General features: G+C 38.8%; 1 protein-coding gene and 1 long non-coding RNA gene across 3 annotated transcripts in view; one reads left to right on the top strand and one right to left on the bottom strand.

The window, feature by feature from the left end:
* Nucleotides 1-406: 406 nt before the first annotated feature.
* cpne2 (copine II) overlaps nucleotides 407-26214 on the top strand; it is a 47965-nt gene continuing 22157 nt past the window's right edge. For both annotated transcript variants that reach the window (XM_044357532.1, XM_044357531.1), the window contains exons 1-10: nucleotides 407-622; nucleotides 3833-4033; nucleotides 11978-12157; nucleotides 12434-12508; nucleotides 13925-13996; nucleotides 14734-14817; nucleotides 15064-15153; nucleotides 15471-15569; nucleotides 17962-18048; nucleotides 20161-20220. In XM_044357532.1, coding sequence (XP_044213467.1) covers nucleotides 3857-4033; nucleotides 11978-12157; nucleotides 12434-12508; nucleotides 13925-13996; nucleotides 14734-14817; nucleotides 15064-15153; nucleotides 15471-15569; nucleotides 17962-18048; nucleotides 20161-20220 — 924 coding nt within the window. In that variant the 5' untranslated portion in view covers nucleotides 407-622; nucleotides 3833-3856. The remainder of the gene's footprint in view (nucleotides 623-3832; nucleotides 4034-11977; nucleotides 12158-12433; nucleotides 12509-13924; nucleotides 13997-14733; nucleotides 14818-15063; nucleotides 15154-15470; nucleotides 15570-17961; nucleotides 18049-20160; nucleotides 20221-26214) is intronic.
* LOC122986325 lies at nucleotides 3677-21798 on the bottom strand. The gene is made up of 3 exons (XR_006404288.1): nucleotides 21678-21798; nucleotides 15770-15776; nucleotides 3677-3688 (listed from the first exon to the last, which is right to left on the bottom strand). It is a non-coding gene; the product is annotated as an uncharacterized LOC122986325 (long non-coding RNA).

The following is a 26214-nucleotide window of genomic DNA, read 5'->3' as shown; positions in this document are numbered from 1 at the left end:
ATGGCTGGTCATACTTTTTATAACAGTGCTTCTCCAACTTTTTCACATCAAGGACCCCTAAACTGACACAAATTAGACCACGGACCCCCATCTGATAAGAAAGTGTATGAAACCCATGACCAAAATAGTCATATATTCTGTATGTTACTTATGGATGGAATTATAGTGAAAATAAATTATTCCCCTTTTTTTCTTGGGACCCCCTGGAACCCTCTCAAAGACCCTGAGGGTCCCCGTACCCCACTTTGAGAAACACTGGTTTATAACGTAAAACACTTCGGACGGAAGTGCTTTGTTTGCGCTTGACAGTGATGCTATTATTGTGATGGTGCAGTCGCCGTACTTCCGGTTTGAAGCTGGTTAAATCCCGCCAGCTTGCCTCAGTTGCGTCCATCAGTGGCGCTGCTGGGCAGAGAGGAGACGGTTCACCTACCAGGATGATTTACAGCCGCTCACTGCTGCGCTGTACAGGACACTCAGGATAAAAATGGCAACAACTTCAGTTTTCACTCTTTTGTAGAAAAAGCGGCTTCTGGAGGATTTTATTTCTCCTCACTGTGCGCAGTAATTAAAGAAATTGCCAACTAAAAGGCGGCGAAGAAGTTGGACGTCATTGACTGAGGTGAGTGTAGCATCAGTTTTCACATTTAGTCCCGCTTTGAATCATTTGTAGAGATTTTAACAGTTGGCTGGTGTGTGTTGTTTGCTGTCAGAGTCACACTGAGAGGCGGCAAAGACGCGCTCAGTTCTCAAAATGACAAGAAAGGTAAAAATGTGCAGTTAGAGAGCTTAAAACACTGAGGGAAAGGAAAGATGGAACATTCTGCTCAACACCTTCCTTACAGGTTAATAACAAAGGAAACACGCTCAGGTGCGTTTGTGTACCACGAAAAAGAGTCAGCTGTTTTGATCATGTACAATTTAAGTTGTCAAATCTCTAAATGGTTAATGTTTACAGTCTGTACTCCATTTCTATTGGCCTCTGTGGTCACGAATATGGCAGACAGGACTTGTAATTAGACTTAATGACTGTGTGCGGAGCTCACCCTGCCATTAACAAGTATGAGACAACCTCCTGTCAGTCACACTTCACCTGCTCTCTGTGTGTCAGGTGTTCCTGCTCTGGCCTTGCAGAGAGGTGATCAGGTCAGGTGTGAAGGGCTTCAGCACGGCTAATACAACTACAAGCTCACCTGTAATGCACTCACACATGCAGTGTAATGCTGCTCCACTCTGACACACAGAATTCAAGTGGTCAGTTCATAATGACATGAGGGAGAGGTTGTTGGTTGTGTACAGCTGCAGCCAGTTGTTTCCAGGTTATAGCACCAGCAGCTATAAGATTTCCATTGGAGGACATTAAAATGATGCGTCTCCTGCCTGCAGCTTTGAAAGTTTGGTAAAACTAAAACAACAAAATAATGGAGCACAATCCACACTGGCTGTTGAAATACTGTTTTTCTCTCCAGATACCAGAATATCCAAATTTCTAGCATCTCCTGCTTTAACAGCTGCCATAGTGCATTGTAAAATAACATATACGTTGTGTTTGTCGTGTCTGTTATCGTTAGGTGCTGAGAGACATTTCGTGTTATATAAAGACAAATTCCTGCAGGACAGTGTAACCTTTTTAAATGTCATTTTTTATCCTCTTAATTTTATTTTTAGGATTGCTTATCGTGTCTTGCTTTAAGCGTTCCTCATCCAAACCATGTGAGGGATGCTGAGAGAGCAGCAGGTGTCTGCTGGAGGCTGAGTTTATCTCTCTGTCTGTGCAGGACTCTGCTGAGAGCAGTCCCTTGATTGACCCGCATTGTTGATATAATCAGTAAATACAGGAGCAAAGCCACTGAGCAAATGAATGCATGAACAATGAATGAATTAGATGAAGTCATTCAGCGAGTCAAAACATCATCACCTATGAATGACTGAGTAAATGAATGAAAATATTGCGCTGGTATTTTCAGTACATTACCACTACCAGTGTGACATCACAGGAGCAGAACGGGAGGAGCACGCTGGTTATGACACATTAGTCTCTTAGCAACAGACAGCATCCTTTTAGCATGCCGCTCTGAGAGCAAAACCACCTTTATGGACACGAGGTGCTGTGCTGTTTGTCTGTCCTTAGAGCCGAGGAAAATCTTTCAGATATGACATTTATCATGTTTCATGTTAACATGGTCATAGTTTTTATTACACTCAAAAAGTGCTTCAAAATACATGTACGTCTTTTCCACTCCATGCCTCAGGGTTCTCCATTTTGGAGGTTCTGTGATGGCTTTGATCTGGGCTCAGGGCACTACCTGTGTGTGTGTGTGTGTGGTCAGGGTTTCCAGAGGGCAGCCATGACCTACACCAGGGTCATCCTGCATGAAACAGTCCTCATATTGTACATGTGTGTTTACATCTGTTTAACTCAGTGTGTATTGTCAGACAAACAGTATAATTAGTTTAATTAAACTGGAGTCTTAAGGGCTGTAAAACCACAGGTGGCATATTGTAATTTTTTGATTATATGGTAAGTACTTACTTGTCTATTTTTTCATTTGTTCATGTTTTTAGTATGCATATATTATAAATCTGAACAAAAATAAACATTTTCAATATCACTTTAATTCAAGAAAATTCATAATCTTTTGCAACATTAGTTGAACTTCTGATTTCAGCAGGGAAATGCACGGTTGGCCTTGTAACAAATATGGAGACTGAGTGTGTTTCTCACATCTTATTTCCTCTCTGCAGTGGTGTTTCCAGTAATTTATGATTTTGTGAGCCGTCACACACACTGTAACACACACTTGCTCCTGTAAAGTGTTAGAGTTACGTAAGACTCCTAACGAGAAGCTACGTTACCCTGGACACCAGGCGTGAGCATGTACAGTGTGTAACAACCTGCAGTTCATTTCATATAGACTGTGTCAGTTGAACCTTTATTTTCAAATATTAGTAGAGCAATGAATTTGTTTTACATTATTATTGTTAGAACAGCTGTTGGCAGAGACTTGAACAGTCATTATCATGTATATGCCTATCATAGTTTCACAAAATGTTGATATTTTTGTTGAATTTATGATTTAATTGTTCAATAATGTATTTTGAAATTATTTCCTAATATGAAATGTGTCAGTATTGTTCCCCAAAATCTAAAAGTAATAACCACAAGGAGCAGATAAAGGAGCGTATGTTATTTTTACAAGAAATATTTAGTCAGAGGTCTTCACTGAGCAACTGAATAAATATGAAAGCATGAAATACAAACAACATTCTAAAGATAATCAATAGGGAATATTAAGTACATGTGGATAAGCCTACACACACATATATTAATAACAAGTAGAAGTATCTATCAGTATTATTCCCCATCACTGAATATGTGTGGTGGCTCATCTTGCTGTGAGTAGAAGAGTTCATTTTTCATCCAGTTATCTCTGCAAACATTTTGGTCCACAGCCTTTTAAAAGCCCAAACTAGTTGAAGATTAGTAGAAACATCAGCTCATGCATGCTGGTGAAAATGGAGATATTAGTAATAAACTTTTTTAATATTTGATTTCATGTAAGACTGCAACTAACAATTGTTTTTTTACAATTATTGATTGATCTGAAGTGAGGTAATTCATTGTTTAGTCTACAAAATGTCCAAAAATAGTCATAAATATTCAAGATGACATCTACAAATGTCTTGTCTGACCAACTGAAACTGCCACCAACATTTCTACGTGTACTGTTGTAAGATAGCCGTGGTCAGCCAAGAAACAGCCAATGTGGGACCGTGTGTGGGTGTGTATGAAATCCTATTCTCTCATTTCTTCCTTTTTTCTCTCCTTCAGGGTGAGTAGTTGCGACCTCAGATAATGGCCTACACCCTCAGCTCGGCCACTGAGGGCCAGACGCGCAGTGTCGGACCTCAGCACTGCATCACACGGGTGGAGCTGTCGGTCACCGCGGCCAGCCTGCTGGACCGAGATGTAGCCTCCAAGTCGGACCCGTTCTGTGTTCTCTTCCATGAAGTGGATGGAAACTGGGTGGAGGTAAGGACGGAGAGATGATGGGCACAGGAGGAAGAAGATAGGTGGAGATAGAGAGAGAGAGGGTGAGGAGGGGACAGTAGAGAAAGGGGCAGGAGTGAAGAAGATGCAGGTTTCCATGAAGCAGGTGGAACATGGAGAGAAATCAATGGAGGATGAAAATGGCAGATTGAGGAGAAAACGCTGAACAGAGAGATCATAAATTAGTGTCTGGATCACAAGGAGTCAAACCCATTTCTGGTGTCTCTCCATGCTGTGTATTGTAACTCCAGGGAGGCGGACAGAAGAGGATAAAAGGGAAAAGGCAATAAAAAGAAAATTGTGGGGAGGATGAAGATTTGACTGTTAGAAAAGCTCTCAAGGTTACATCCACCATGCTGACTCTTCCAGCAAAGCAAATGGACCACAGGATTTAGTTTGTAAATGTCTCTGTTCTTCATGTCTTTGCACACATTATATGCTGTGAACCAGATCCAAACTCATGATGTCTTGACCACCTGGCATGAGCCCTGCATGCTGAGCCTAGTATGATGCTGCAAGATTTGTGTGCACTGCTCCAACGTTAGTCTGATATAGTAAACCTTGTTAAAGGCGCTATTAGGGTTCCAAAGTTAATAATATACGGTTCACAAGTAAGCTTACTGTTTTTACCGCCGACGTTGAAATATCAGGCACTTCCACTACGTGTCATCACTGCAAACCTTTGATTGTGCAGCAGGAACTATGTGGGTAAAAGAAAAGCATAGATGTGTTGGAAAAGCAGAGAAAGTGGAAAAGATAAACCAACGTTTGTGAAAAACCCTGAAAGTGGAAATCCAGTAGCAGGGGCTGAATATTTGAGCATCCTTTCAATTTAAACTATACAGTTGTCCAAATTCAGTGCAAAATGTGTCTTTAGGTTGCACAGTTTTTCCTTGATTGTTTATTTAATTTAGATGTAAAGTGTCGAATACTACACTATATGGATGGATATTTTCAGTTCCCATAAATAATTAATTTATATTACATGCGTTGTTATTACTTGTAATGTAAAAAATGTAATCACTAGTATTGTAGAGAGTAGTAAATCTTCCAGTTCATTAGGAATATAGACTAGAAAAGGTAAAAGAAAATTCTATAGTTATCTGTTTCTTGGGAAAGAAAAACAAACTTTATTTGGCGTTCTGCGGCACAAGTACTGCACATGACTTTCCACTCTTAAGTTAAACCACATTCCTCCTCTACCTGTTACTTCCTCTCACAGGGTGTTAAATTCTGGTTGCTTTCGGTAGGTTGGATAGAACTGGAGATTTATTAAGAAACATTCTGCATTTTTGCATTGTGTGTGCATCAACATACACACAATATGACAGACCGAGAGCGTGCTTCACACCATGTTCATGTTCACTCAAGTGAATGGGAAGTGTGTCCAAACTTTTGACGGGTAATGTACATACAGTATATTGGATCTTTTCAGAAAAATCTGAGTTTCCTAGTCATAATCACAACTTTGACGTTGATGTGAACAATGTTTACAAGTGGAAAACTGGTAGTCATGGTAACTCCTGTATGACATGTGGCAATAGTTAATGCTTGTCGGTGTGAATGCATTTGTCGCTCTGTGTGTGCTTGGAGAGGCTCCAGTCAGTGACGACCCTGCACAGGATGAGCCGGATCAGTACCATAATAGATAAAATAATAACCAACTGTAGATTTTATGCATCATGCTGGCATCAGTGAGCTGACACAGAATACAGTCCATATTCCAAATGATAAGTTGACTTCAGGCACATTGCACTTTGCCTTTGTTTGGATAGTCTTCTGCCTTGCTATGGTTCCATGCACAAAGAATTTGTATATGGTGTGTTTTCATACCGTAGAAAAAAACAATGCATGAGCACTAAGTTGAAGATGCTCAAGAGGAACATGGTGATGAAGTTTTGGTGTGTGTGGGTTGTTGCTTCAAGGCTTTTCAGTAGCTTTTCAGAACAGCTGGTCAACAGGGCAAGCTAGCTTTTGTGTGTGTTCCTGTGTGTGTGTGCGTGTGTGTGTAGGCGAATGCCTCGGGTTGTAGCTAGCTGTCGGTCAGCAGGGCATGTGGCTCCAATGTTAAATTGCCACCGGTTACTATGGTAACAGGTAGGGAAACAAAAGCTTAGTGCTCTTGGAGTGAGGGAACGACGGAGGAGGCGAAATGAGGCCCAAACCTTTTCTCGGATATTATCCACAGCTCGCTGTTTCTCTCACACTCCGGCTTTCTCACTTTCTCTGATCTCCTCCTGTTATCTTTGTTTTCGCTTCCCTCCTTTCTCTGATTGTCTCTCTCATTCTCTGTCGCCATTCTCCCCCTCCGTGTCATTCTCTGTCTCACTTTCTGTCTATCTTCGTCTGTCTTGTGAGATACATTAGAGGTGTGAGAAGCAGCTGGGTCCATCAGGGGGAAAGAGCGAGATAGGGTAAGAGAGGGTAAGAGTGTGAGAGAGAGGAGGTGTGAGAAAGAGATGAGAAGAGCGGGGAGGGAAAGAGAAGGTGAGGGGAAAATTAGCAAAAGAAAGCGAAAGAGACGATGGAGAAGAGAATGGCAGAGAGGTGGGAACCATGATAGAAAATTAGGATAGCAGCTAACACTGGTGTTAGAGAGGCTTTGAAGGACATGATGGGCCTACATAAATATGGATCTCAGCTATGCAAATGACGTGGCACCCAGTTAGCAGACTACTTGGGCTATTTTCTAAATCCTCTGATTTTTTTTTCTCTCTCCGAACTCCAAATCCTAATACTAATCTCAACACGTGTCATGGACACCGCCTGTAACACTGCGAGTGAGAGCTCACAGGCAGTGTGATGTTTCCCACATATAGCAGGGACGCTGAAATCAGCAGGGTTTAAAATGACATCTTTAGCAGTGTTCTACTGTAAAGTGCATCCTTACGTAGCCTTGAACCTCATTTGCTGAACATCTTGTTTTAGCTTTAACTCATATTTTGATACTGAACTCTGAACACTAATTTTAGTGACATTCCTCTCTTATTTATACACATTTAAATGGGGAGTTTAAGGAAAGTGATGAGGTACGTTACCAGAACATAATGTTTGTCTCCTCTGTTTGGTAACTTAACAACCAATTTAAATTCACATAAACATGAACCTTTGGATTATTAAAGCTGCCCTAATAATTCATATACTAATATTATTATATTCATGGATTACATGACTCGTTCGTTGTGACGAATTCATGAGTATTTTTTGTGTGTTTTTTTGTGATCAAGTTTTCAAATGTTTTGTGTCCTAAAACAAAATGAGTCAAAAGCAAATCTTGTGGCCTGCTACAGTCGTAGTCACATCAGTGATGCAACCTCCCCAATACATAATATCCACTTCCAATGTTTGGTCACGACTAGGCCTGCAGCCCATGAACATTTTCGTTACTGGTTAATCCGTGAATTATTTTGTCGATTAATCTTTTTGTCTATAAAATGTGAGAAAATAGTAAAGACGCCTGTTATAATTTCACACCGTCAAATGTTACATCTGTAGATGTCTTATTTTGTCCAACCAGCAGTCCAAAACCCAAAAGTATTCAATTCACAAAGTAAAGCATCAAATCATCACGTTTGAGAAACTAAAACCAGATAATTTTTGGGCATTTTGTTAAAAAGAAAATTACTAAAATGATTATTTGATTATCAAAATGGTTGACAATTAATTTTCTGATGATCAGTTTATCAACCAATCGTTGCAGCTCTAGTCACAACTTAAGCAGGAGAGAAGCAAGAACACAGATCAGTCCATGCAGACACATGGTCTACATGCAGTACATGCCAGATACAAGTGAAAGAAATACAAATAAATACAAAACAAAAATCTGAATTACAAAGCAAAATTCCTCTAACTGTGCAAGAGAGCAGTTACAAAACCTAATTACTACTTTTAGTTACCACTGAGTATTATCATCTGACTCTGCAGTTCCCCTCAGCTTACTGAACTATTAACTATGAACTGAACTATTTTGATTGACTCTCATGGCTCTCATCAGCGGTGTTTTCAGCAGCATAGAGAACTGTTATCAGTGAAAAGGCATTTGGTATTTTATACCAACCACAAATAAAATAAATAAAAATAATGCTTATGCTAACAAGTTGATAAGTTTTTTAAAAGTGATAATATGTCAATGTTGTGTTGGGCTGAAAAAATCAATTACAGATGTTGAAACTCTGTTACAGACTTTATTTTGCAATTACGTGTTTGTTTTGGAGCTGCAGGTTTGTTTGAATCCTTTTTAGCAGCAACTTCTCTGATGTCTGAGTTTTTGAAGCCTCTTGGGCTCGTCTCATTGATTCAACCTCTTAGCTTTTAGCTGTTTGGCTGTAGTGTCCCTGTGTTTTCTCTCCGTGTCTGCTGAACACCAGCAGACAGCATAAAACGCCCTCATTTTATTCATACTGGTCATTAACAATTTTTTAAATTGCCAAGTGCACACTCCGTTCCAAGGCACACAAACGTTTGCCAAACATAGTCACAAAAGTCATTTTATGTACAGTAAAACAGTGTAAGTTAAGCTGCAGGACTGTAAAAACCACATCCATACCAGTCCATATTTGTTAACTTTAAACACTTTCAGATAGTATCAGCTCCACGAGTGGGCAAACAACTTTTCAATAAACACCAGCCAACAACATATGTTCCACAAATTCTTATAAACTCTGGAAACGCATGGCAGAACTCAGGCCAAGCAGTAAGATGAACAAATTGTGGGATGTTATTGAGGCATATGTGATATTTAATTTTCATGTTTGACTACAGTCTCAAGACATTCTGGTTATCATTGCCCTGTAAGAAGCTATCATGGCATCCAGCTGTTCATATTGTTATTATTGCCCCATTAGTAGCTCAGAGAAAACTGCCTGTTTCAGTTGCCTGTTTTATTGGTTTGTATTTCATGTATCTGTTAGTAAAGATGGACTGATAAAAACAAATAGGGCAGAAAGGAGATGAAATACCACAAGGGTGTGATTCATTTCCATCATCTGGTGAGACTGCTGGGTTCAGTCCCAGCACCAGAGGAAAGTAACTTGCCGGGCATTTGGTTTTTATGGGTGGGCCCGCACCCACACTTAAGACTTTTAAGAGGACACCTACATGTTCTGTTCGTGTTTTCAACAGCTGCCGTCACTACAACAACCATGACACATTCCCCTGAAAGTCTCCAGATAACCATACAGAACCTGTTTCGGTCTAACCAGTTAACCAGTGACCGTATTAACTGGCAACTTTCAGCTGAATGCATCGTGGTTGCTCGTACATAACAAAAAAAAACCTAAATCTTAACCCTTCTTCCAAAATCTAGGGCAATGTGTTTTAAGTATTTTTAATGTTTTTCTTACGTGTAGAGCACCTTGAGTTACAACTACTGCATGAAAAGTGCTATACAAATAAATAAACGTACATAAAACACTGCAATGTCTGGTGGTAATCAGGCAACGTACAATTAAAAGCCCTCTAGCATTTCATACATGTTCCAGCCATATACTAGGTTTTGATTAGCCGGCTGTATGCACTGATACCGATATCAGATATTATTCCGACATTGACTCAAATAGCTGGATCGGGTATTGGTGACAATGGATCAATCTGGTATCGGATACCATTATTTTAATAAATAACAATTCAGTACATTTATATCTATGTATTTATTTATGTTTTGTTTTACAAGGTTAGGAAAGCAATGTTTAAGTGAAGCCTGATTTTGCTTTACACATAAAAGAATGATCCCAGTCTCTTCTACACAGTGAGGTGCTCACTGTCGGCTGATACCAAAACCCAGGTGTCCATATCAGTATTGGGACTGAAAAGTTGGATCAGTACATCCCTAGTTTTGACCTAGTGTTGTTAAGCTACAAAATGCACTCATTTTCCTCTGCTCTCTTCCCATGCATCAGACCCATTAAAACCCTTTTCCCTCTGAGGTCTGCAGCCTCTCTTTTCTTGGTTCTATGAGAGATTTTGGATAAAAGCATTCATGATGGCATGTAAAAGGTACATTATACTGAGGCACCCTGTGTCTTTACAGTTAATACACACTATACTCAAAATACACTGAACACAAATTACAGCTGAGGCTGATGTGAATGTCAACAGTTTTGCAGGTATTTGGTTAAAAACCAAACTGTAAAACAAATTCAAACGTTTACTCGATAATGATGTCAGATGAAAAGTCAGGGCATCTCCACCGATGTGGTGGACTGACCAGCCAACATTGGATCATCAGAAAACAATATTCAGACGTATATCCACAGTAACACAAAGCTTGAAAACACTAGTCTGTACAACTGCAATAAATCTGGTCTGACAGTAGTTCAAATCAGCTCAGTTAAATTCAGCAACACTGAAACACTACATCACAACACACTATAGTAAAAGATGACACACAAACAATGTACTGTAAAGTACTTTGTTTAGTGTCTGTGAATGGACAGAATGACAGATGTAATTCAGTCTTAGGGTGTTGACATTTCATGACAGCCATCTCCTGTGTATTAGTCCAATAACCATTCAAAAAGGTATTTTATATTCACTATAATTCAGGAGTGGTGACAGGCCAGACCTATACTGACCCAATCTAATGGTGGATAAACACACTATGCAGTGTGTTCTGGGTGAGTCAGACTTGAGAGTAGCACGGTCAGAGAGTATTAGTCATCCAACCACCTGGTTTAGAGGACTCAGAGCAAATAGCATGACTCTCAGAGACACCCACACACTCTGATCTGTCTGTGTGCTGTCCGGGCTATTTTTTGGGGCCATGAGAACTCATGACTTGTAATAGTTCAAAGCTGGACTCACTTAGGAAAAGAGTGGAAAATGAGGAAAATCGAGTTGAGGGTTAAATCATTATGGTCTTAAATCTACAATAATCAACATTTCTTAGACTTTTTTATAGTTTGAATTGAACAAGTGTAGAAATCTTTACCCAACTCTGCAACTCTACTGAGGTTTTCAGCTTCTTTTAGTTCTTTGTTTTGGTTTTATGCATATGTTGTGTTGGGTTCAGTCTCACTGTGCACTCCCTGTCCAACACCAAACAGCAAACAGACACAGTTAGAAATAGTAAAAGTAAAGACTCAGACATTTTCTCTCAGGGGTTGGCAGAAAATGACTGAGTAGGTCATGGAGAAAAAAAAACAACAGATTTGTGCAGAAGTTGCTCAAGGCACAGCTGCAAGCCCTCCACTAACAGGAAGTGAAGTTACAGGTTGACGTGGCCACTATGGCCAGTTAGACAAGGGCAGCCAGAGTGTTAGCAGCAGGCTAGCAGCTGTGTAAGAGTATACCAGTGCCTCTTTATACTGAATTGATTCCTTCATATTGATAGTTTTAGGTTATAACATTCCTTACATTTGTACCTTCAATACCTTTTCTTGTTTTAAAAAGTTGTGGTGCTCCATGTGCCATAAGCCAAATAAAGTTGAAGTTAAAGTTGAATTACTTGTCTTTCATTACTGGTTGTAAGATGGAGAAGCCAAGTCCAGGCAGCCAGAAACTAAAGTTAGTCAGTCGTCGACCACAGACGTTACTCAGTAGGTACAGATATGACAGAGGGAGGCTGCACAAGCCTGCACTGACACTATCAGAAACCTGCATGATGTTAGAAGAATGGAACAATATAACCAGGTTATATTATTTTCCATGTTAAATGTAATATCTTGAGTATGATCACAACCAGGGTAAGACTCCTAACTCCTAGTGTGCATGTAAACATAAACAATTTCATAAAAGGTTGCCATATTTAATTAAATGACAAATTCTAATCCACCGTTCCTGAACAGGTTGATGTTAAAAGTTAACCACTGTACAGAGCCTTTCTGGTGAAACTATACTGTTCCACTGGTTACACAGTTTCAACCACAATCCACTCAAATTGCATCTGTTAAAATGATTTTCTCTCTCATTGTTTTTTGTTTGTTTTAGCTCAGCCGCACTGAAACAGCTGTGAACAACTTGAACCCAGTGTTTGGAGTGAAGTTTCAGGTGGACTACCACTTTGAGGAGATTCAGAAGCTTCGCTTTGCCATGTTCGATGAAGACAAGTGTGCTACGCAGCTCTACGAACACGACTTCTTGGGAGAGTTCATTTGCACACTTGGAGTGGTATGGAATGATTTCTCTTTTTCAGTCCAAAGTTGGTTCTGTATTAAATGAAATAGAAGTCGCCATAGAGGGTATAGTTAAAGATAAGGAGTTAGCTTTGGGACTGGGAAACTATTAAATTGAACTGATTCAGGTGATAAGTTTCAGACTATTTTATTGTAGAATAGGTTAGAATAAATGTTCAGTGGTTCAAACCTATATTTCTTTAGGTTTGTGTTCTGTCCGACTCATTTCTTAACGATTCCTGTCTTGTGTCTTTCTATTATTGTCTACTAGATCGTGTCTAATAAGAAACTTCATAGACCGTTAATCTTAGCCAATGGGAAACCAGCTGGCAAGGGATCCATTACGGTAAGAACCAATATTTCTTTTAAATGTAGTCTCTGTATCTAAAACTCTTATTTCTTCTTTTTCTTTCCCGTTGATACACACACATACACACTGCCACTGTAGGTCATGTGGATGCAGTTGCTGTTGTTTAACTATAATGGCAGGGTTGCTGTTGTTGATGATGATGACAGCAGAGAGGTTGGAAGCAGGGGTGACAGCTTCCCTTTACTGCACCAAATTTGTCTGACTTTTGTTTCTGTCTTTCATATTTCCTTACAACATAAAGAATATATGCTTTCATAGCCCAGTGATGTGATAGTCAGAAATGATAAGCCTTATCCTGCTCAAAGTGCTTCATGCATCTTTAACTATGTAAACAAATAGCCAGGCTGAGGGGTTCGCATCATCTTAAGCCAAGAAGGGCTCCTTAACAACCTAGCAAGAAAAACTGTTGACCCATGTTAATAAAGTTTAAAACAACATATACTGAAGGTTCCTTGCACCAGCTGAGCTAACTGCAGGTACCTGTTTTTCTATTTTCATTTGGCCTCATGTTCTGTTTCACGCAATTTATTTTTGAGGTATATGACTATATGGAATAGCCAGCCTTCATTCAGAAGGGGTCTCTCGTGCAAGTAAGCTATAAATATTTATACCTTCTAGGGCCTTTGATTTGCCTAATGACTTTTGATGTGGCACTTTTTATTAAAGGATTTTATTAAAGTTTCATGATATGAGCATGTGTGACACAGGCTATGCCTCTTTGATATAAACCATATTTTATTGTCATAATAATAAAGATGCTTTGTGTACATTCAAATCTTACTTTCTAGTTTTTTTAGTAGCTTCATACCTCTCAAATTATTTGAAATTTAAGCCCTGGGTCAGGCTCATTAATAGCTCACCCAGTTAGCAAAATTGCTGTGACCCAGATCTGGCCCACACCCTACACTTTCGGAACTTTCATCCAAGCCCACATACGGCGTGGAATGATGGCATTTGGGCAGTCCACTCCTGTTTCCCAGATCTGGGCCACAAGCGTGCTGTATGTCAACCAAGAACAAAGCAGATGAACTAGAACTGGCCCACATCCAGAATACACATACCTGAGAGCACTGCATCTATACCCAAAAAGGCCCACATTTGATTTGGGATATTTGGACCATATTTTTTATTTTACATGTGGGCCATTTCAGGCTCACATAAAAGAAGTGATAATGGTGTGGTGGGTGAAGTATGGCAGGGTTGCTATCGTTGCTATTGTTACAATAGCAACCCTGCTATTGTTGCCCCCCCCAATATTTACGGAAATATATGTCCCTGGATGGCAGTGATGATGAAGATGTTATTGAGGTTGCTGCCATTACTGTTGTTGTTAATGTTAAAAGTTGCCAGTATTTTTGTTGCAGCTAATGTTGTGCTGTAATATTATTTTAGATAACAGCTCAGGAGCTGTCTGACAACAGAATCATCACTTTGACCCTGAGTGGGCGTAAACTGGATAAGAAGGTAGGTGGTTAGACCCACACACACACACACACACACACACACACACACACACACACACACACACACACACACACACACAGTGCATTAGAGCAACACACATTACTGTAGGACACAATTGCCAAGCCCACACAGACAACATTTACAGTAAATGTTTTCACTCTCTGCACCTTTGTCCGCCAACTAATGAGCTATCAGGTGCACTGATGGTTGGAAATTTATTTTTATTTTTATAACAATTTATTTTTAATTTCGGACTGATTGAAGTAGCTGCTGGTGTATGGTGAAGGGACGAATGACAGCGGGTGAGAGACAGCACAGCTTGAATTGTGATTTAAACTCATGCTGGTGTGTGTCAGCTGTGCACCCTCTGGTCAAACCACCAGGATACATTTAACATTTACATTTACATCTTGTCATTTGGCAGGTACTTTTATCCAGAGTGACTTACAAGCGACTCTGAAAGAGTTGTGGTGCAAACTCTGACTGGTGACCAGTGCAATTAGAAAGAACACTAGACAGAAGGGTTTTATATAATAAATAATTAAGTAATAAATCTTTTAATAAATATGTTAATTAATAAAATGCAAGCCCAATGTGGCCACTGCAATTTCATTTATCATCTGCAGTGGTCAAATTGTGATGATACATGTGTTGCAGTTTGGCCGAGGAGAGGAGAAAAGAGGATAAAACAGGAATCATCCTAAAAAGGACTTTATCAGTGTCTCTGTTCTCTGCAGGACTTCTTTGGGAAGTCAGACCCCTATCTGGAGTTTCACAAACAGGGCGAAGATGGCAAATGGATGCTGGTGCACAGGACAGAGGTGAGTCATGGGTGGGGATTAAAACCACCTTCATTTAACTGTCATTACTGTCAACCACGAGCTGTCGTTGTCAGCTAAACCAGCTAATATAGTAGGTGATGCACTGTAACTTTAACAGTAAGCAGAAGGCTGGTGAAACTGATTACAGCCCCAAGTTTAAATAATTCTACTGTGGCTACAACTGCATCCTATGTGCTGCTGTATAATTTAATGATTATGTGCCTATTTCTGTGTCTGTGACTTCAGGTCATAAAGAACACTTTAGACCCAGCGTGGAAACCCTTTACTGTGCCTCTCATTTCTCTCTGCAATGGAGATGTGGAGAGAAACATCAAGGTTAGAGTTTCATTTGTTACGAAACTGGTATTATATAGATTTTCAGTTTTACTACTTGCTACACTGCATACTGACAATAGAAAGAAGGACAGAAGGTGCCAGTGTTTATGCACTGGTTAGCATTATATTAAAGTAATTTTATGATGTTGTGTCATCAGGTCCTATGTTATAAACATAATTGAGTGTGACACATGTGGAGAAGGGTAAAAAGGGTAAAAATATCAGCGAAGTAGCGATTTGTGTTACAAAAAGGAAGCTATACACACTAACCACTGCATAGAAAAGTTGATGGTATGATGTTTTCTACACAATGACAGGTCCTGTGTTATGACTATGACAATGATGGAGGCCACGACTTCATAGGAGAGTTTCAAACCACAGTTTCCAAGATGAGTGAAGCCCAGAACTCGGTGGAGGTAAAATATGTTTGGCATTAAAAGTGTGTGTTCATCATTTCCATGTAATGTCATCTATACATGAGTACAGAAAGTTATGTTACGTTCTCATGTAGGGCTGCAACCAACGATTATATTCATTATCGATTAATCTGTCATTTTTTACTCGATTAGTTGTTTGGTCTATAAAATGTCAGAAAATGGTGATCATTTTATCCCACTTTTGTCCTGACCAACATTTCACAACTCAAAGAGATTCAGTTCATCATCATGGAACCAGAAAATATTACATTGCTGGAAGCTGGAACCACAGATTTTTTTCTTAAAGAACGCTTATCAAAATAGTTGCCAATTAATTTAATAGTTAGCAACTTATCGACTAATTGTTGCAGCTCTGTTCTTTCATTTAGTTAGTGTTTAAGTACAGCTTAGAACCAAACATTATGTATCTAAGTGTTTGGTTCATGACTGGATACCTATTAAACATGTGGTTACCAGTGTAACCCTGGTACTCTGAAACCTGACTGAGGTATCTCACAATGTAAAGTTTGAAAGAAAGCTAATGGCTAAATTCCCATCAGCCTCAGCTCTACTTGGAGACAACATGCACATGACACGCTAAACATCTTGTAACACTAACATGCTAGCAGCATGTGACAACAGTAACTGTTCATTACAGGCAAACATGCTATATGTTACATACTCAACATCAGCATGTTCACATGTATAAAACAGCAAAATATTTGTTAATATGCTCACATGTACTGTATGTTATCATGCATCTTAGCTTGTGGGTTGTTAAAATCAACATTCAGCTTCAAGCAAAGCAGAGTTCAAGTAACAGCAGAGGCAGACTAAGTACACCAGAGACTACTTAAAGTTTAACTTAAAGTTGAACAAAATCAGATAATGTGGAGCTGAACTTGACACTACCCTCAGGCCAAAGTTGACATTTTCCCCCTATTAGCAGTAAGGATCTATGAATAGCAAATTCTTTTTTTCTTTTCTTCTTTCTCAATTTTATATTGACCCAACATTTTTCTTTGCTACTGTGTAATTAGCTGCAGACTTTCCACTACATTGAAGCAAATCCTGCATTACGGAAATGTTAGCTGTAGCTTAATTTACAATGCGAAGGTCATTACCTGGATGTAAACCGTTACATCATCTAGTTTATAATGTGACACCTAAGCTGCTGAATCCATCTGAATCATTTTGGAGCACTAAACCATTATTTTAAACAGCATTTACAGTATCTGATCTTTCACAGATTAACTGAGACATGTCATCAACCAAGAAATCCCAGTTTTACCCTGTACTTGCTAATTTGCAGTTTAAATGCATTCAGTTGCATCCATCAACAATGAAGTTGGAATAATCAGGCATAGATATATTTTGCTACATTTTTCACACGTTATGGCCACAGAGGATTTGGTTGAGTCTTAAGTCTGAGATGCTAATGAATAAATACTATTGAGATTTATTCTTCTCACTTTTGCATTTCTGGTCTGCTAAAGATGTAAAGATGCGGAGATCAGAAAACCGTTCATTCATTATATGTGTGTGTGCGTGTGTGTTAATTTGTGAAACTGCGTGTGTGCATGTGCCAAAGCAGCATCATGACTTGTTCCCCCACTGAGTGTCTTCATGTGTGGTAATGTGGTTGAGGGGGGGACAAAATAACAAGTGAAAAAAGACAGAGACAGGATGGAGAGATGGGGGATGGAGAGAGAGAGAGAGTGAAGAGAAGAATAACAAAATGAGAGGTGCTTTTGAGATGTAAAACAGTCTTTAGCTGAGCCCTAGTAACACGACAAGGCATTTAGAGATACCTGTCATATGAATCACCAACTGACTTAAGGCATTTGAAACTGTGCAGCGTGTCTGAAACACATTGCTATCTAGTGTATTACTGCGTGATATACAAGACAGCATGCTTAACTATTCTTTCATCTTCATATATAAAAATACACATGGAGTATTTTTAATAAACAGTATTGCTGTGTTTCCAGTACAGTTTCCCTTATTCCTTTATGCTCTGTTATAACAAATTTAACAACATTTTGTGTCTGTGAAATGTTGAATCTGGTTTAATCGTTCAGGGTTTAAGTCATCTAACAGCAGTTCCAAATTGATAGACTGTAGATTGTATATAGTCAGCTTATAATACAGCTTCAAGTTTGACTCTCAAGTTGAAATTACTGCCGGCAGCGTGTGGAATACATGCAGATCCAAGCCACAGTCTCTCCTCTGTTCATTTCTTCCCATCTCACTGCACCTTCCAACTCTGCTGTCATCTCTACTTTTACCCTCATTTTCTTTTTTTTCCCTCTAACTTTTTTCTATATTTCCACTTATCTGATGCTGATACTACTCTTTTTTTGTCTCCAACTGTTTTTTTATTGCTCTTCAGGTGGAATTTGACTGCATCAACCCCAAGAAACAGAAGAAGAAGAAGAATTATAAAAACTCTGGAATTATCATCGTCAAGTCATGTAAGGTGAGGATGGATGAATAGAGGGATGGATGGATGTAACTTTTATTTTAATCTTCGGTTGCTTCTAAATTATGACTTCCAGTACTACTTTTTGAATAGATGGTGGATGTAATCTATATAGCTTTAAAAAAGGGTGGCACATCAGAACCGTGGAATCACATGTAAGCATGTTTCCCACATCTCAAATCAATGCAGGCTATTTATGAAGACAGACAGCAAGAATGAATAAAACATGAAATCACTTTGACATGTTATTTCTTGTTATCTCCCGCCATTGAGTTTTTATATTGGCACAGGGATAAACTAGTAGCTTTGTTTATCAAGATAATAAAGTACAACAGATAGTAGAAATTTATCAACATACATCGTCAGAATTCACAGGTATTATAGTGAGGCTTTTTTCAGTTTGTTGTACTGTATATAACTTTTAGGATTACAACATGATAACCATTTTATTTTCTATATAAATCAAAGACCATAAGGGGAAAAAAACATTAGACCTTTCAGGAAGGTGCTAACTAATTTCTGTTTTAGAAATACATATTGTCATGCTCTAACGGCAGCCATCCATCCTTTGAAAACAAACCTCACCTCTCAAACTTAAAGCTTCTCTAAGTAATTTCCATCCACTAGAGAGCAAAAAGTTTCCAAAACTAACCCTCAGAAACACTTGGTATTATCTTATGAAGTAGTTTGGGCTGACCTGTTTGTCCGCTGACACATCCAGAAGACACAAAACAATACTGTCATCCCACTGGAGTTGTGCCTCTGGCCACCTGATAAATTGAAGTCCTTTCCTTTAAGCTCTGATTTGGTTGATCCACCGACTCCTGAGAAAAATAACTTTACCTGCCAAGTGATACCAGACATTTGTTTACTTCAACACCCTGCCATTTTGTGCTGGGCAGGTAGCACACGCTTACATGAACGTGCTCTGCAGAAAACAGCCACTTGTGGTTTTCTATGGGGAGTTGATTTGAACCATGAGACTCAACCACACAGAAGAATCTTCCACAGTGTGTTGGCTATAAAACCAAAACAATGAGCTGAAAAGGCTGAAAATCTGCACAGGGCTACAGAGTTGGCTGATATTTAAATGATATTCAATTGTCTTAATATCAAAAGAATCACTTAATGCCATAAAACTTAAAAAAAACAAAAAAAAAACAAAACATTAAACACAAGCGACTTAAAAAACAATCTTTGTTGTCTGCTCCTGGTAAATTCCAATTATTCCAAATATCAATACAAAATAGGTTATATCCATTAAAATACAAACAAAACAAAAATAACTAACTCAGCTGTCAGACAAATCTTTCAAATTTCTCCTCACGTCTTATCACCTCATAATGACCCATCTTACACTCCACTCAATGAAACATTTGATTAAACCATTGTGGTTTTGATCAGCTGACACAATTCTTACTGGGCCGTCATAACTGCCTCTGAATAACTAATTAGTGCGGCAGCTTTGAGCCCCACAGAGGACACATTAAGCTGGAACACTGAGTCTTCAGATGCCTATTGGAATGACATTAAAGCTGTGTGCAGATGATGACAAGCCTTCATAATTGATTCTTTTCCTTCTTCCTTTTTTCAAGCGCACAATCATGAACAAGCTTTTGTACATGACATGTGCATGGACACACACACGTACACATTCAAACACATGCGCAAAACTGCTAATACAGTAATTATATTTGTTGGCTGCCAGCAGGGATTAGACTAATGACAGAAAAATCCATGCTAAATATTCGTTGTAAGTGGAGTCGAAATTGTGTTCAAACAAGATAATAATTGGCGCTCCATTGGCGGTACCTTATATCAGAATAAACATGGGTTGTTTTGTCATTTTACAAACAAATTTTAGGCTTCTGCTTATGAAAAGAACTAATTCGTTTATTATTTCAGTGTGCTGTTAGTTTGTTCACTGCATAGCCTGTGGTGTTAGAATAAGTGGACTATCAACTAGTGAAGAAAAAATACTTTTAAAACAGCTCAGTTTGTAACATTCTGCTTCTGCTTTTCTCAATAGGTCAATACTCTCCTCTTCTTTTACTGGCTATTGTTATTTTCCTTGTCGCCTTACTGTAGCCTGTGGTCTTGTGTCTCTAGATTACAAGAGACTACACTTTTCTGGATTACATACTGGGAGGATGCCAGCTCATGTTTACCGTGAGTATGATATTAGCATGCCTGTTTTTCTGCTTCTGCCATGACGCGATAATGAGATACATGTTTCTGCATGCTTTGCTCTCTAAAAGCGGATGGAAAACATTCAGGATTTCTATTTTCATCTCCCAGGGTTACAGCTGGATCACAATCATTTACATACAGAAAGGGAAGAGTGCGAGGGACAGGGGGAAGGTACTGAGAGACAGAAAAAATGAGCAGCGTAGAGAAGAGTAATGGGGTGTTGTGAAACATTGAAATGTTGGTAATTTTTTTGAATTGTGAAAACAGGAGGGCAGAGAGAGAGCAAGTAGAAATATAATAAATTGATGTATTGAAATGGTGGAAATAGAAAGTGAGTGTGAGATTACGATATGGGGATAGAAAGAGAAGGTATTTTATAGAGGGAGGAAGAGAGAAAGAGAGTCTATTTTAGTCTCTCGTTAGGAGAAACTCTTGTGTGTGCCTGGTGACGTCACTCCTTTGTGTGTAACTGAGTGTGAGAGAGCCCTGTTTTATAATAGCAAATCTCACACACACACACGTAGAGCTGTATTAGTGTTATCCGGGGTTTTTTTGTCCAGAAGAGCTTTAATACAACTTCCTCGCTGATAAATCTCAGGACCATTCAGATTGGCTCGCTTTTACCGTAATGAACACCAAAAAATGTACACAAATTCAGAATCCACTTGCACACTAAGAAAAATGCAAAGACACACTCACAGTGCAGCCCATATACAATGAGAGAACATACACTCTCTGTGCCAACTATACATGCATAGTGTCCCTTTTTTCCTCTATCTCTCAACAATTTCCCAGCTTTGTGAGCTAGAACCAGGCTCCAGATGTAGCATGGTACAGATAATGTAGTTTGTTACATGCTTGATTTTGCAGTATTTCTCTTAAAGTGTGTTCTTAGATGAGACACCTGTGCACCACACTGTATAGTAGTGTGTATCAGGAACCATTGCATTCATTCTCTGAAAATGTATTGGAGTAAAATAGTTTTTTTTCTGATGTGTAATTTTGACATGAGATGTCAAAAAGATGGTAATAATAGTGTCTAAATACTTGAGGATCAAACCTGAGAATAGTTTAAATGTAGTCCTGTGTATACTGTACCTTTCTTATGTGCTATTTTCAGACTTTGGCTGAATGTGCTGTCAGTTCAAGGTGTTGTTTAAAAGAAACATACATGTTGCTTTGCATCTTTAATCCCATTAATTAGATTTCATTTTGAGAAGCTTATTAACATGTATTCTGTGTGTTCAGAAACACAGGAATCTCCTAGAACATTTCATGAAAGTAAAGTAGACCTACAGCTAACAATTATTTTCATTATCGATTCATCTGTTGATTATTTTCTCGATTAATCGATTAGTTGTTTGGTCTATCAAATACCAAAAATAGTGAAAACCATCATTTTACAAAGCTTTGGATGCTTTTTCTCCCCAACCAACAACAACCCAAAGATATTCAGTTTACCATAATAGAGGACTTAAGAAACTAGAAAATCTTCACATTTAAGAAGCTGGAATCAGAGATTTTTAGCATTTTTTCTTTAAAAATGATTCAAAATGATTAATTGATTATCAAAATAATTGCCAATTAATTTTACCTTCTAGTTCAACCTTTGATTTTTTGTTGAATGAATAATAATTATTTCAGACACATTGCACATTGTTTGTACTGATGATTCAAATGTAAAGTGGTGGCATTCTCAAACAGCTGACAACATAATATTGTCTATGGGAAAAATGAATGTTAGACTCTGGGACCCTGGAGCCCCGGGCAGCTGTTTAAACGCTCTGCTGGAAAACACATTGCACCTGTACCCTTCTTGTTCTCGTAGAAAATAATGCTGTGATTATGTGGACTATTTCTGGTGCAAGAGAGTTCTTGTGCAGGGGTGACTTTGCCTGTGTTGTTGTGCAGAGGTGCTGTCATTGTCAGAGGACGTATTCTGTACGACTCCTGGGGGCAGATAGCTGCTGGATCCTCTGTGAAATTCAGGGCATTGTTAAGGAGCACACACACACATATACACATACATACACGTGCGCACAATGACGACCTTCACTGCCAGCATTTTATTTTCACCTTATCGTATTGTGAGATATGAGGCTTTAAAGTAAAGACATAGTTGTGTTACTATAGTGACTCTAGCTGCTGTTGATGACAATGTTTGCACCATGATGAATACGTGAGGGAGAAATATGTGTACAAGAGAGTGAAAAAGGGCATTAAAGCAGAGTGAATGTAGTTTTTCTGGCAGTTAAGAGGATGGTATCAATATATCTTCACTATTATTCTCAGTACACAATAGATTTACTCAGTAACACAAAATTCAGTTCTGAATTGACAGAACGTTACGTTAATTTTTCTTTTTCTTCGAATTGACTAACTTTTGGTCATTTAAGTTAGTCATGTAAACAACAACAACAATGACAAAAAAAAACAAAAAAAAACGGGCTACTGGCAGGTCAGTCAAACTTTGAATTTTTCCACATGTGAAGCAGTGTACATGGTGTTACATGGGAAAGTGGTACACAGCAATTAAAGAGTTTGGAGGCTGGTCAAAAAACAAAAGCACACAGCATAAGTGTAAGGAATGAATAAACTGTGTATGTATCTGCTCTAACAAGAGCTGCAAAGGTTAAACCATCCTACAGTATCTGAGTGTTACAAAGTCAAGGATCTTATCATTAACCAACTAGCTACATTACATTTGTGTAGTTACATTACATTAGTCATATTTGTTGGGTTACAAGTTACATGTAAAAAAATGACTTACAATATTGTGTATCATTTCCACACTGTAAGGAAGCCAGTCGTGAATGCTATCAGAGTTGGAAATATTAATGCTCTATTCTTCTCCTCAAGCAACCCCAGCCAACAATACCCAAGATAATGTTACATTTATCAAATACATTGGTTAGCTTTCATCTTATGAGCTTTATCTCTTGTAACATTAAAAGCAAAAATAGTTAGAAAGTATGTAATCTTGCCAGCAAAACAGGGTTACATTAGACGAAATGACAGTCTGATTATTTTTCCTTATCATACTTATATGATGAGGACTAACTAGCTCTACACTGCAATACAAGATCAATGCTGTTTGTTTATCTCTGTGTTTTCTATCTACTGGATCATCTGCTAGTGAGGATGGGAAACGCAGCTTCATCCTCAGTCTGTTAGCATGATAACATGTATGTAGCCATCAAGTGCATATTTAAGAGGTCTTTTACAGGGTTCTGGTTTTAAAAGCTGGAAACTGTTTTAGTGAATAGTCAACTGCAACCAAATCAAATTTCAACTGAAGAACTGTCTAGATGGGGCATAAAATCATAAAACCTTACTCTCTACATACTGTAATGTAGGTTCCACTTAATAAAACTGAAAATCTGATGATCCGGGTATTCATTGAATGATAAAACAGTTTTACTGTAATAGTAAGTAATTCCTCTTCATGACCAGTTAAAACCACAATGTGCAGTTTCGACTTGTCCGGTGGTGATGAGCTTTGAAGTTTATAACCATTAGGACTCTCCACATCCAGCCTGCTCTCTTTTGGATGACTGAGGTGAATAAACACTCTCTCCATCTGCTGTCAGCCAACAGTTGAGTGCCTCAGTGAAAAGTCGGACAGTGCAGGGCAGCTCTCAGCTGTGGAAATATTTAAAGTATTAGTCAATCAGGATGTTGCCAACATCCAACATGCTGTGTTAAAATAGAAATATCATAAAATTTGGAATTTGCAAATGGCTGTTGGTAGTTATTTACTGGCAGACTGGTGTAAATATTTTAATCATTTTCTTAGCCAGAGCCTTGCTTGTTTGTAATGAGCAGAATCGTAGTGCAATAGGAACATTTGCCAGTTTTAGTGGTGATGAGATGAGCAAATTTAAGGCGGAATGGGAACTCTTAAATCCTCGCTGCTCACTCCTAATCTTTCGCCTTTTGTCACAGACCTGCAGCTCTTTCAGTGATGCACACACACAAGCATACGTAATACTGTCTTAACACAGATACTTCCTCTCTCCTGCTTACAAACTCATTTACATACACACACGTGAGCACAAACATATAATATCCTCGCCACACTCTCGCTCCTGCTTTCACACTTACGCACTCCGACCGATTTACATGCAAACTCGCAAACCCTGTTACTGGCACACACACACACACACACACACACACACACACACACACACACACACACACACACACACACACACACACAGAGTATCTTCTTCATACAGACATTTTATCACACATACTTACACATATACACATATTCTGTAGGTGCGCACACACACATAGAGTATCTTCAAACATCCACCTTCCCTGCTTACGCAGGCTGGCTGATTTAGGCACGCGCAAGCACACATAATTTCACGCAGACGTTCAATCACTGATGACATCTCCTTCTCACATACACACTGCCACTTATATGCACAGATTTGACATAAACACAGAGAAGAAGCAGCCATGTACAAAAACACAGCCGCACAGACACACACACACACATGCAGAAAGAGCTGTTCTGCGGTGTTCAATCAGACTTAGTATGGCTCTAATCCTAATCTCCAGGAAGGGAAAGTCTCTCCTCGGGGCTGTGGGAGCTGGAGGAGAGAGCAACATTTCTCTGTTACACACTCCAACACAAAGAGACAGCTTGCTACTGCTGATGGGCTGTTTGTGAAAGACTCATTTGAACTGAAAGACACTATTATTCATATTTTATGTTTGATATAATTCAGAGCTGTGTAGAGCATAACTGGTTGTAAGGGATTTCAGTGAGTGGAGAGCAGACTTAAGAGTGTAAGAGGTGTAGAAAGTATACAGAAGCTACAGTATATGTATCACACCACAGCGAAAGAGACCACTTCCTGAGGTATGAGCTGCTTATGGTAGTGACAGAGAGTATCTGCTGTATAAACTGTCAAATCCATCAGTGCCAAAGGGAAGAGAACAACAACATGAAATATAGTAGGTCACCAGCGCTTTAACTCACCCCGTGCTTCAGGTGATAATTAAAAATCACAAACGTTGTACTTGTGTTCCTGTGGATTCATGGAGAAAACAAACTTCTCATGAATGAGAGCACAGACAAGCATCTTCACAGCTCAAAATATTCAAACAGATAATATCAGTCAGCTTTTCTTCCCAGTTTCCGCCTGCTCTATACTGTAGTCTACAATGCCGTTCAGATATTATATGTCATTGTCACAACAGATCTCAGGACATTATCATGTTATTCAGCGAAGTGAGGCCATGCGACAGGCAAAATATTACATCATGATACAGTTATTAATTCCCAAACCCTGACAGTATCTGATGTTACGTTGCAGTTGAAATAACACTAATGTGATGGTGAAAAGGTTGTTCATTTCAGTCCAATGTTTCTGTTAATCAGTTAATTTATCATTCATGTTACACAAATAACAAAATACAAGTTTCAGTTGAGTTATTTGTCTTTCACAGTTATGTTTATTGAAGGGCTTCAGTCTTGCTGTGATGTATGTTTTTAGTGTGTTTTCTGACATTAGGGCAGATCATGTGTTAAATCAAGTGTGCATCATTAGGTAGTCAAAGCAGTGAGTTACAAGGCACTGTCAAAGTGAGGGAGGAAAGGTAAGACTGCCACCTTTTTTGCATTTACTCCTGCCACCTGACTTACTTTTTCAACATCCCCTTTAAAGTTTTCCCGTGGCTAGCAACATGGTCTGTGCTTTACATGGGCCAGCGGCTCTACAGTAATATTTAGGGAAGTAAAACTGTCTGAATTCTGTTTTTTTGATCAGTGTTCAGTTACTGTCAATGAGACTCTTCCTACAGATGTTTCACATTAAAATCATACCAGATGAGGGAGGGCTTATTCACTTTGAGCTACCAGAAGGCTTGTAATGTAACATCTGTGCAGAAAGTGTTGAGTGTCATTGACAGTAACTTAACACCAATGAAAAAACAGCACAGTATCCACAACAAATTAAA

The sequence above is a fragment of the Thunnus albacares genome, chromosome 7 (assembly GCF_914725855.1).
Source record: "Thunnus albacares chromosome 7, fThuAlb1.1, whole genome shotgun sequence".
In the NCBI taxonomy this organism is placed as follows: domain Eukaryota; kingdom Metazoa; phylum Chordata; class Actinopteri; order Scombriformes; family Scombridae; genus Thunnus; species Thunnus albacares.
This window is presented reverse-complemented; position numbering and strand designations above follow the sequence as displayed.